At 40.0% G+C, this 12,679-nt stretch overlaps 3 protein-coding genes across 3 annotated transcripts in view; 1 reads left to right on the top strand and 2 right to left on the bottom strand.

The window, feature by feature from the left end:
* Nucleotides 1-3,052, bottom strand: part of LOC308392248 (uncharacterized protein) — a 56,800-nt gene extending 53,748 nt beyond the window's left edge. Inside the window, exon 1 of the mRNA XM_080875215.1 lies at nt 2,924-3,052. The gene's annotated coding sequence lies outside the window, so the exon portion shown is untranslated. The remainder of the gene's footprint in view (nt 1-2,923) is intronic.
* LOC308392249 (protein phosphatase 1 regulatory subunit 3C-B-like) lies at nt 2,108-4,001 on the top strand. The gene is made up of 3 exons (XM_080875216.1): nt 2,108-2,207; nt 2,349-2,431; nt 2,591-4,001. Exons 2-3 carry the CDS (start codon nt 2,418-2,420, stop codon nt 3,645-3,647), a joined length of 1,071 nt encoding a protein of 356 aa, XP_080731342.1. The 5' UTR covers nt 2,108-2,207; nt 2,349-2,417; the 3' UTR covers nt 3,648-4,001.
* A 4,022-nt stretch (nt 4,002-8,023) lies between these two features.
* On the bottom strand, nt 8,024-10,182 carry LOC308392014 (phospholipase A2-like; the record flags this gene model as incomplete). Its single annotated transcript, XM_080874857.1, is given in 4 exon segments — nt 8,024-8,142; nt 8,248-8,381; nt 10,075-10,109; nt 10,111-10,182. Coding segments are annotated over 4 exon segments (360 nt in total).
* Nucleotides 10,183-12,679: the final 2,497 nt, after the last annotated feature.

Genomic DNA, 12,679 nt, shown 5'->3' with positions numbered 1-12,679 from the left:
AACATTCAATGAACTCATATGAATGTTCTAAATGTTAGGACTCTTTTGGTTGTGTGATAATCCACAGCAGGCTTTATAATATGAGGTTACTTAGCATAAACCTCATAATAGTCGGTTTTTCCCTTCCACCAACATCTAGCGTCTTTTATGCTTTTTAAGAAGGCTTTTACATTTTTATAAACTCTAGCTATGCCTGGAACTGCGCTGGAACACATTTTTTTAGAATATGCCCCCAAAAAGAAACACAAACAAAAAAAAAGATTATTTGGAGTACTGCCATTTTTGATCTGGCAAGTTAGAACAGACCTTTTATATGCTATCATTCCAGACAATCTATTACTAACTGAGAGTTGGTTAGATATTTAGTTAGATAATTGGGGTCATTTTTTGTGTAGCATGTGTCACTCACTGACTGTTGAGATATTGTCTGAAAATACCTGCAGCACACACCCCTCAAGTATTCTATCTCCCAGAAATGAACAGTTTGGTTGTATCTGTATGAAACCCGCCCGCTGTGGATTTTGAACATGTTTAATTTTTATTTGGCGGTTCCAAACTGACTATGGATGTGAGATAGACGAAGTGCTTGAAATGTATAAAATAAAGTGCTGTATAAAGGTATTGTTAAAGTGAAAGTATCATTAAAGTATGACATGCAGTCAAATGTGCTCTATTTACATGAGTTTTGAGGGGGGGGGGGGGGGGGGGGGGGGGTTATGATACAGAAATGAGGACTTCTACAATATTCTTGCATGTACATCATAATAAAAATATATTTAAGTCATTATAGCTGTCATGTTAATATCTTGGGTGAAATAGGGCATGATTTTATCTGATACAAAAGTGAGTATTATAAAACCTAAAAAAAAGATACACTCTTGCACTCTGAAACATTAATTAAGGATTAATAACACATTTATTAATATCAGATAGTGTATTTATGCATTCTAAATAAAGCATTTTGTTGTAGACACTTATTTGCTCTGTTACCTCCAACAATATCCGGTAAAAATTCAGGGATTCAGTGCAGATGTGAAATAGCTTTTATGCCAGAAGATAGATCAACCAACAAACTGCCACTAAACACAGATTCTGTTGCCTTTTGCTTTTGCATGACCTCACGTCACTTGTGAAAGTCTGCACGAGGAGTATGGCAGCTCTTTGGGAACATTCTTTCCCCATGACTCAATTGTTCACTCTGCAGAGACTGGCTGTCTCTTGGCTGTCTCTTTCTGCAAGTCAAAACATGCTACATAGAGAACATTGTGTCATGTAACCTACCTTGTACATCAAGACAGGTTTTGGGGGTTTTTTTTGGTTGTAGCTTGCCAATTTACAGTGAGGTCATAAAAGGAAAATTATACATAGCTAGCCAAGTCTGTTAAAAAAAAAACAAAAGAAAAGACAATTGCTCGCAAATGCCAATCCCAGAACTCGGTGTACTCTAATTATCGGAACCAAAACTTTCACTTCATGGTATTTGATTTGGCTGAACTTGAAGTTAATTAACTAGTGAAATGTTCCATAATAGTTGTCTAAGGCAGCACTGCAGTTACTCCCAAACTTGTTTCAGTCTAAACTTGTTTTTCAAAGCTTTGACATTAGCATTTGACCATGTTACAGTCTGTACCAAAAGAGCAGAGTAGCTGCTTTACCATTTACTGAGGGTGCTAAGCTAAGCACAGCAGCTTCTCTACCAGTATCGTTGATCTTCTCACCAAGAAAGAAAGCATGTTGGAATATTGGGCCACTTCTTTTTTATCTTTACATTACGGTTTCTGTTAGCAATACATCTTGTCCATAATCTCAGAAATGAGTGCCTTTCGTGTGTCTGCTATAATTTTTTAAATCTGAACTGTAAAAGGAGAGATCATTTAAAAGGTTACATTTGTATTGATGGAGCTGAAATCATACTCTGGTTCACCTTCACCATTAAACACACTTAGTTTGGCCAGAACTCCATAAAAGGAAAACTTTGAGACCGCCTTTCACATATCAGTTCTTAAGGGGCAGGATATAAAGAAAGCAGCTTGATTTCATTGGCTAAACTATACCCACATGTAGGCATGGTGTCATAGACAGTGCTGCCTTATTCTCAAACTTGTCAGGGAAGCTCCAGAGACAGCACTAACAGACTGCAACTGAGGTGCTCTTTTGCTCTTTCTCAGTGGCGGATTTGATTAAGCATATGGTTACTGTTATAACCTGTAAGTACATTTTGCACTTAAAAATTTGAATCACCTTGCATTCTATTCATTTATTTGTCACGTCATGTTTATAGTTAATTCATTGACTGTTGGGTTTACTAAGATGTTTTATTTCTTATATTTCCTCTTTTGCATTTATAGATTGCCTGAGTTTACTGCAGCTTTCAAGAAAAGACAAAAGACTTCCATTGTCACATTTACAGACTGAAAATGAGCTGTACAAGGTAAGTTACTGTTATATATTTAACCATGTGGTAACTGTATTAACATCAGAATTCACAAAATATTTTTTATGTTGAAATATAGGATAAATTATATCTATAATTTCATTTATCTATATAAAAATAGATCTGATTTTAAACCGATGATCTTTTTTTTCTTAGAGTTCTTCATGCCTTTAGTCATCCCCAGTACACTGTGAATCCAGTTGAAATGGCTAAGTGTCTGAGCCTCAGGCAGGAGCAACAACTTTATGAACTGTTTTCCATGTCGCACCTGAAATCCACAAAGCCTCCTTGTAAGCATACACACTATCCAGTGAAGACCCCTTATCCATTATCACATCCATCCTTGCCTTCCACTTCATCTTTACCATCACAATTGTTGCGCTCCCCTCACTCAGCACCAGAAAATACTCGGAGCTGTTTACGCAAGCACATCAGCAGAGAAATCAAGAAGCAAGTTGTGTTTGCAGATGCCAAAGGATTTGCACTTACTGCTGTGCGTATGTTTATTCCTGAACCTTTGTCTCCCACTTCTACCCTGGCGATGAGACCCTCTCCAGCCAAACTGGAAGGCCAGCAGTCAACCTCTGATAAACTGAATCCCTACAAGTTGCGGCTGGGTTTCCCTCAGCCAGCCCAGGACCAGAAAGCCTTTCTTGCACGTTTGCAAGATATGAAAATACAGCTGGAAAGCTGCAACATTTCTGAGTACGTCTTAAGTGGTAAAGTGTTTGTTGCCCATGCCGCTACTGAAAAGGATGTGTGCATAAGGGTGACCTTTGACTCCTGGCGCAGCCATCGTGACATTCCTTGCACATTCTTGTGGCAACATCGCTGTGGGGGGTCTGATGTGGATGTTTTTGGCTTCAACTTAAGCTTAACTCACAACAGGGATCCAAGGGAGCGAACTGAGTTTTGTGTGTCATTCAGACCAGGGCCTTGTGCTACACCACACTGGGACAACAACGGGGGACAAAATTACAGAGTGTGGATGGAAAAAGAAAGATCAAATGTGAACCAAGACAACACTAATCGTTCTTACCCCACACTTTCAAAGCATAGGTCACTGTCGTGGCCTTTACACAAGTCCATCAGTGTGCAGAACTGCACTGATCTACAGTATATTCAAAAGACTCAGGGAAGATTGGAAAGCGCGTCCAAATTGAAATCACCCAATACCCTCTTCACAGACTTAAGAAATATTATTTTAACTTAAAATATTTAAGAAACAGTGGCTTTGGGGAGGGGTACATGCTTATGAAATCTAGCGTGCTGTATATGTCTGCGAGGATTCTCAGTCATCCAGGACATGGTAGTCTAAGAAGCTTGCAAAGAAAGCGACTGGACTTCTTTAAGTTTCGTGAAGACATTTTCATCAAGAGACTTTTTCAATTCTGAAACTAAATGATGGAGAGTCACGGATACTTAAACCTTGTGGAGGTTTTCAGTGGACAGTGCTGGTTGATCTGTAATATACCCTTGAAACAATTCAAACGTAATGCACCTCCACCTCCTAAGCTTAACTTCCCTTTTGAAATGTGAAAACTTGTTTGACTTGATATTCTGATTAAAACTGTCTTAAAATATAATTTGTCTTTTTGTCCATCTCCTTGGCAAGGTAAACTGTGCAATATTGCATAGCCGCATGTTGTAGTGTGACATAACATCACTGGGGAAAAAGCAAAAAACATGAGACTTATATTTGCTTAAGAGAAAAAACATATATCAGCAAATAAAGGTAATTATTCCAAAAATCTTTTTTGATGAGCTAACACAATGAATGGACTTATATATTCACACAGACATTATTTCTCTGGCCTCAGTTCTGGCTCTGGTGTGTGTTTCCCTCTTGTGCGTCATACATACCAGAAAGAATAAATTAACAAAACAAAACAGATCTTCTGGGCGAGGTGACAGACAAGCTTTGAATGGGACGTTGTGTTCAAACACACCCTGCTCTAAATGGTTGAGTAACACCCTGGGAACTGTTACATCTTGTCATGCACATGACTGGAGTGGCAAACACCATGTAACCATGGCAGCATAAGGGACAGCATGTACTTTGGATAATGCATGAGTTTGTGTTTACAGTACATACAAAGGTGGAGTCATTATTAGATATTAAAACCACACGGAGGATGCTATTGTTGCTTTTGTTCTATTTATTCTAATCTTTGGGCTGGTTTCTTTGTCCTACTCTTTCATTTCACACAGGACAGCTCCCAGAAAAAACAACAAACCTTTTTGGAACTGTCAATTAATTACCCACATTGATGATGCATGTTATATTTTGTATTTTTTGCCACATGAAAACCGCAGTGACAAATGACAACCTCCTGCCAGTGGGACTGGGATGTTGGTCATTTTGCAAGCTGCTGATAAACACCCTCATTTGTCATTTTGTTTTGAGGACCCATTGCATTCTATAGTGCACAGTATTCACAATCTAATCTCTGGAGACCTGGGGTACAGTCCTTGGGCAAGATACTGAAGCCCCAAATTGAAACAGTGTGGACGTTAAGGTTTCCCGTTCATCAATTCAGACAAGTCAAAGTAAGGCATAGCCATCAACACTATAGTCATTTGTTTAGGAACCATGATAATGGCAACTACTACATAAATATTAAAAGACAGTATGCAGACATCCACACAAGGCATTACATCTGAGAAAGACTTTTCACTGGTCGATATCTTTTTTTCCTCTCTCATTTTATCTTTTAGAGAGCAGCAGGCACAGCTGGGTGGTGGCCAGAAGCCAGCTACCAGCTGCTGGTGATTACAGTGCTAAAGCTCATGTTGTCTGAACAATAGCCTGCAGACTGATCCAGTGGGCTGCAGCCACAGCTGTGATCACAAAGAGTGAGCTTTAGGTAGCTAACAGAAGTGGCTTGCTAAAAGCAAGTAGACTGTAGTGACATGATTTATGCTTTTTCTATAAACTTACAATTAACTAAAACTGTCTACGATAGGAACAACAACAAGTGAATGATCTATTTGGAATAATTTAAATGTATTTAATGTTTATATCAAACTACCTTCTTTCTTTATCTTCCAGGATGGAAAAAAAACAACGTGAGTACTTGGATCAATGGTGTTAATAAAAACATTAAACACATACTCAGCACATAAAACATAGGAAATAGTGTCTGTGATTAGTTCAAGTTATGTGCACGTCTCCAATGACTGTAGAAAACATGGACGACGCGACAGCTCCCCAAAAATTAAGCCAAAACGTCTCTATTGCCCCCTGGTGTCTGGCTGCAGTACAGGTCATAAACCCCGCCTCCTACATGTTATCGGATGGAACTGTGGTCAGACTGGGGTCCTACCATTGTGGGAGGAGGTGCGGTCGCGTTGTCCATGTTTTCTACAGTCATTGGTCTATAACAGTCACATTCAGTCAATCCAGAAAAATGGGTCACCCAAAGAGTTGCAACAATGAAAGGCAAACTTTTTTTTTTCTTTCAAGATTAAATGATTATAGTTGATATAGTTGATGATAATAGTACACAGTCAAAGGAGCTTGCAAAGAAAAGCGTCTGGACTTCTTTAAGTTGCTTGAAGACGTTTCACCTCTCATCCGAGAAGCTTCTTCAGTTCTAAGGTCAAATGGTGGAGAGTCCCAGATTTAAACCCAGTGGGAATATCCATCTGCAGAGGGACAAAAGACCCCCGATGATCCTCTAATCGCCTGAGCCAAGGTGTGAAACTGGGTGTGGGTCCCAATCAGCCAGGGTTTTGGGTGAGCTCATTGTGAAACCTGGCCCCACCTTATCATGCGAATTCCTGAGATCAGATGGCCCAGGGTGTGGGCGTTAAGGCGTCTGGGGAGGGAACTCAAAACTGGATTATAGATGGCAGAGAGTTGGTGTTGTAAACCACCGCCTCTGTTCAAAGATGGTCGCTCACAGTGGACATAGATGCTTCTTTCACTCCTCTTTCAAACCATCTGTCCTCTCTGTCCAAAATGTGAACATTGGCATCCTCGAAAGAGTGACCTTTGTCCTTTAGATGCAGATGGACTGCTGAGTCTTGTCCTGTGGAGGTGGCTCTTCTGTGTTGTGCGATGCGCTTGTGAAGTGGCTGTTTGGTCTCTCCAATGTAGAGGTCTGGGCATTCCTCGCTGCACTGTACAGCATACACCACATTGATAAGTCTGTGTTTTGGAGTTTTGTCTTTCGGGTGAACGAGTTTTTGTCTGAGCGTGTTGCTGGGTCTGAAATACACTGGGATGTCGTGCTTGGAGAAAACTCTCCTGAGTTTTTCTGATACACCGACTACATAGGGGATGACAATGTTGTTGCGTCTGTCCTTCTTATCCTCCCTCGCTGGTGTCTGATCTTCTTTTCTGTGCCTCTTTGCTGACTTTAAGAACGCCCATTTAGGATAGCCGCACGTTTTGAGTGCTTCTTTTACATGCATGTGTTCCTTCTTTTTCCCTTCAGGCTTAGAGGGAATAAAACCCGAAACCCTGGCTGATTGGGACCCACACCCAGTTTCACACCTTGGCTCAGGCGATTAGAGGATCATCAGGGGGTCCTTTTGTCCCTCTGTGGAGGGATACTCCCACTAGGTTTAAATCTGGGTCTCTCCACCATTTGACCTTAAAACTGAAGAAGCTTCTCGGATGAGAGGTGAAACGTCTTTAAACAACTTAAAGAAGTCCAGACGCTTTTCTTTGCAAGCTCCTTTGACTACGATGACCTGGGTAGTCATCCAGAGAACCTTCACAGACATAATAGTACACAAAACGACTAGATGCAAGTCTTAGTAGAATTATTTGTATATTTTGTATATCATGTGTATTTGTATATGTTGCAAATGCTACATTATAGTGCTTGATGCAAAGTATGTTATTTTTAAATAAATAAAAACGCTGTGAAAGCAGTGCTATGAAAAAGCTTCCTTTGCCAATTTGTGTGATTTGTTTTAATGCAAATTTGGCTGACTTACATGTTACAGGTCATTAAACCAATTTTTCTATTAGAACCTCTCATCGTGGTTCACTGGAGTCTCAAAGCCTTAGAAATGGTTTTGTAAGCCTTTCAAGAATGATAGATGTCAATGAATTTTTATGTGAAACAATTGACATCAACCATTCTCCAAATGATCTTTATATTTGTTGAGAGGTGTTGGTTTTTGAGATCTACTTCACTTCACTGTTCAGTTTTTATTAGTTTAAGTTTGGTGTTACAAAATGAGACTGTTACAGATATTATACTGAATCCAGCCAACACAGACCAAACATCAAATTAATCCATGTCAATAATATCCTTTCAATGTTTTCTTGTTGGCCACAAAAGGAAACAAGTAGAGCAGAGTGCCCTCTACTGGCAATAATCTTTAAAGATTGTACTTTGGCAAATGTCATATAACAGAGGAAACAATGCAGGATCACAACTACAATCCAAGATAAGCAATTTAGTGAATGTAGGAAGCTATGGATGGTTATAGGCTGCTCCATACAAAATCACATTACCCATGTTAACCATCACAATATTTCTACACTGAAAGAGCGTTACATCACTTTTAAAAGGATAAACATATCTGAAAGATTGAATTCTTGGTTCAATATAGTTGTTTGGAGAGGTTTTATTGACACTGGTCACTGGGAAGGTGCTCATGCTCAGGATTCCAAGAAGACCTTGCAAAACATTCAGCAGCCTTTCTGTCACACTCACAGATGAACATCTCACATTCATTGTTATTGTCTGAAGAAGAGAAAATAAAGAGCTCAAAATTCACTTTGCAATAACCAGAAGGCCAACAAGTGCTACTATAAAGTTAAATGCCAATCGGCTTTTTTGAGTACTCACTGCCACAGGTGATCTTTTTATTTTGGTCATCACAATTATAGTCATAGAACTCAGTGTAAGGATTGTCCAGGATGGGCCAGCATTCAGGGTGCTGCAAAGCATCAGTGTAACACTGGTCATGCACCTGGCAGCACCTACAGTGGGGCAAAAAAGTATTTAGTCAGCCACCGATTGTGCAAGTTCCCCCACTTAAAATGATGACAGAGGTCAGTAATTTGCACCAGAGGTACACTTCAACTGTGAGAGACAGAATGTGAAAAAAAAAATCCATGAATCCACATGGTAGGATTTGTAAAGAATTTATTCGTAAATTAGGGTGGAAAATAAGTATTTGGTCAATAACAAAAATACAACTCAATACTTTGTAACATAACCTTTGTTGGCAATAACAGAGGTCAAACGTTTACTATAGGTCTTTACCAGGTTTGCACACACAGTAGCTGGTATTTTGGCCCATTCCTCCATGCAGATCTTCTCGAGAGCAGTGATGTTTTGGGGCTGTCGCCGAGCAACACGGACTTTCAACTCCCGCCACAGATTTTCTATGGGGTTGAGGTCTGGAGACTGGCTAGGCCACTCCAGGACTTTCAAATGCTTCTTACGGAGCCACTCCTTTGTTGCCCGGGCGGTGTGTTTTGGATCATTGTCATGTTGGAAGACCCAGCCTCGTTTCATCTTCAAAGTTCTCACTGATGGAAGGAGGTTTTGGCTCAAAATCTCATGATACATGGCCCCATTCATTCTGTCCTTAACACGGATCAGTCGTCCTGTCCCCCTGGCAGAAAAACAGCCCCATAGCATGATGTTTCCACCCCCATGCTTCACAGTAGGTATGGTGTTCTTGGGATGCAACTCAGTATTCTTCTTCCTCCAAACACGACGAGTTGAGTTTATACCAAAAAGTTCTACTTTGGTTCCATCTGACCACATGACATTCTCCCAATCCTCTGCTGTATCATCCATGTGCTCTCTGGCAAACTTCAGACGGGCCTGGACATGCACTGGCTTCAGCAGCGGAACACGTCTGGCACTGCGGGATTTGATTCCCTGCCGTTGTAGTGTGTTACTGATGGTGACCTTTGTTACTTTGGTACCAGCTCTCTGCAGGTCATTCACCAGGTCCCCCCGTGTGGTTCTGGGATCTTTGCTCACCGTTCTCATGATCATTTTGACCCCACGGGATGAGATCTTGCGTGGAGCCCCAGATCGAGGGAGATTATCAGTGGTCTTGTATGTCTTCCATTTTCTGATGATTGCTCCCACAGTTGATTTTTTCACACCAAGCTGCTTGCCTATTGTAGATTCACTCTTCCCAGTCTGGTGCAGGTCTACAATACTTTTCCTGGTGTCCTTCGAAAGCTCTTTGGTCTTGGCCATGGCGGAGTTTGGAGTCTGACTGTTTGAGGCTGTGGACAGGTGTCTTTTATACAGATGATGAGTTCAAACAGGTGCCATTCATACAGGTAACGAGTGGGGGACAGAAAAGCTTTTTACAGACGACGTTACAGGTCTGTGAGAGCCAGAGATTTTCCTTGTTTGAGGTGACCAAATACTTATTTTCCACCCTAATTTACGAATAAATTCTTTACAAATCCTACCATGTGAATTCATGGATTTTTTTTTCACATTCTGTCTCTCACAGTTGAAGTGTACCTCTGGTGCAAATTACTGACCTCTGTCATCATTTTAAGTGGGGAACTTGCACAATCGGTGGCTGACTAAATACTTTTTTGCCCCACTGTACAAGTCAAAACATGAATAATGGTGATTACTGAGAAAAAAAAACTCTTTTGGGGTATGTGTTAAGTAGAATGGCTAACCCATTACCTATCCAGATCATCCACAGGTGTGCCAGAGCCCCCCCATTCCACAATAACAGCCATAATCAGCATAGCCAAGAGCAGGCCAGCTATCAGGCATTACACACAGGATCATATTTCTGAACTGGTTGAGTGCCTTGTAGTCTAAGGACTGGGCTGAAGCACAAGCACAGGATAGAACTATGATTTATACCCTAATGGGATGTGTTTCTATTTATGATATGTATAGTTTAACAGCAACAGACATGCTGTACTCACCAATACAGAGGCCTAGAGCAAAGAAAAATGCAGTCTGGAGGGCATTCATCTTGAAGTTTAATCCCAGAGTAGCTCCCACTTATGTTCAGGCCTGTTTATATATCAGGTATGGAACCTTGTCTGTCAGCTGTTCATACTACACAGGGTCACGTAGACTCTTAGAACAAAGAACCAACATATGCAAAAAAGGATAATCGTTCTCACACTCGGGGACCTTGTGTTCAGATTTCTGTAGATGTGTTAATGGTTGCTTCTGTTAAGTAATCATGTTTTTGTTTTTTTGTAAATATCTGAGTTAGGATTAGAATATTAGTGAAACGTTTGGTTTTGTTTACTGGGTAATTACTGGATCTTTGTTCAAGTCCATTGATTGTTTAAAATATTAGTCAGCAGAAACGACCCAGTCTGTTATAATGCTCAGGCACTATAATATCAGCAAATACTTGTGGGTTGTATGTAGGTTGTCATACTTTTACCATAACATTCTTCTACAAGTACTGATAATTGATAACATCTGGTATATTTACCCCTGGATTGGTATGTTGTACTATTTGTGCAGGATAAATGTTTTCCAAAATATGATTTTTTGTTATTGAAAATAAGCTTTTTGAGCTTTTTTCACGCAGATAAACGTTTGCAGGGCTCATGGGTCAAAAGGCTTGGGTATGCCAAATTAAAGGGACATTTTTAACGAAAGAAGTACATTGATGTACATAACTATGACTCTATGAGCCAGTTAATTGTTCATATTACTATTACCAAAGAAGGAAATGAAATACAGTACTGTGAAAAAAGTCTTGAGCCATGCCCCAAATTTTCATATTTTTTTCCAAGGAGATTTTTTAAAGTGGTCTTGAGCACTCTCTTGACTTTCTGAAGGTCTTTCCAAGATTTTCTTTGGAGAATGGTTGCATTGTCACTCATTTTCAGTCTAGTCCTTGTACCTGATCATTTTGAGAGGAATGTTTTTATTGGTTGTTAAGCTACTTAACACTGACCTATGACTCAGTCAAAATCATCCCTTAAGGCTACGTCCACACTAGCCCTGATAGATGTGAAAACGGCATTTTTGTCTGAAAACGCTCTGCGTCCACACTAGCGTTTTCAGTCATTTTCGCAGAGTTGTGCATCCACATTGAAACGGCCGAAAACGCTTACGTTCCAGTACTGCGCATGAGTGAAACGCAAGAAGATTCGGCCTGCCTCATTTCTGTCTGCCGTTTATTTACTTTCTGGTAAATGCACCAAGTTTTTTAAATGGGCTAACAATGAGGTGGAGTTGTTGCTGCGAGTAACACAAAAGTACAAAGTTGCAAAAGTGAGTGAGAATTAAAGAATTTGAAGAAAAGCTATCTGAAGCATGTACAAACTGATATTGATCTTTAATAGGGCTGTCAAAATTGAGAGCAAACAAAACAACTGCTGTATAATGCCCTCTGCTATCTTTGTTAAATTGGTCACATGACTGCATCATGACTAACATGCGTCATTGTTTTCAAAAGTCTCTGTTTTCGCTGTCCACACTGTGACGCATAAGCACCGTCTTCGAATGTATGCATTTTCCAGAGCGTCTTGAAAACGCTGCATTTTCCTTCAGGAAAATTCTTCGAGCAGTGTGGGTTCATCTTGACAGAAAACAAAACAAAAGGTAATTAAGAGAAAGTTTCCCGAAGAGAGTTCAGGCGGTGTATTGAAGAATAAAAGTGGTCAGATCAAAGACTGACTTTCAAGCTTGCTAGAACAGTACAAACTCTGCTTTTGCTATATCTATTATATTTGCATTTGTGTTTGCAGATTTTAATAATCTATTCCACCTATTTCCCTTTTTCTAAGAAAACTATAAAGCCTCAAGACTTGCACAGTACTGTATAACCAAGGTTCATTTGATGCACACAAGATTGCAGTTTAGAAAATGCATAATTTCATAATCAGCAAAGCTTGTTTCCACCCATCTTTCAGATAGGTATTACCGGTACTAGGGGTGGGTTTTGATTATCAATGTATTGAGTAAAATAGATTCTGGCTTGGATAACGTGATATCGATTCATTAAAATCCAGAATCGATTTTTAAATATACATTTATTTTGCCCGAAACGCCAGAATCTCAGGTTAAACCTCACAAAATCTCTACAACCACAAAACAGCTAAAACTATGGTGGCCCTGAGAGGCCAAATGGACTGCAACTTCAGAAAACACCAGCAATAAGAAAAACGCTGCAAAAGCACACAAAACACAACGGAAATAAGAAAAACAACAACAGAAATAGGAAAAAACACAACGGATATAGGAAAAAAGATCCGACAGACCAGTTGCAGGAAGCAAAATAAGCTCCGGACCCCACGTGACTACCAGC

This window comes from Rhamphochromis sp. 'chilingali', assembly GCF_963969265.1.
Source record: "Rhamphochromis sp. 'chilingali' genome assembly, chromosome: 2".
NCBI classification, from domain to species: Eukaryota; Metazoa; Chordata; class Actinopteri; order Cichliformes; family Cichlidae; genus Rhamphochromis; species Rhamphochromis sp. 'chilingali'.
This window is presented reverse-complemented; position numbering and strand designations above follow the sequence as displayed.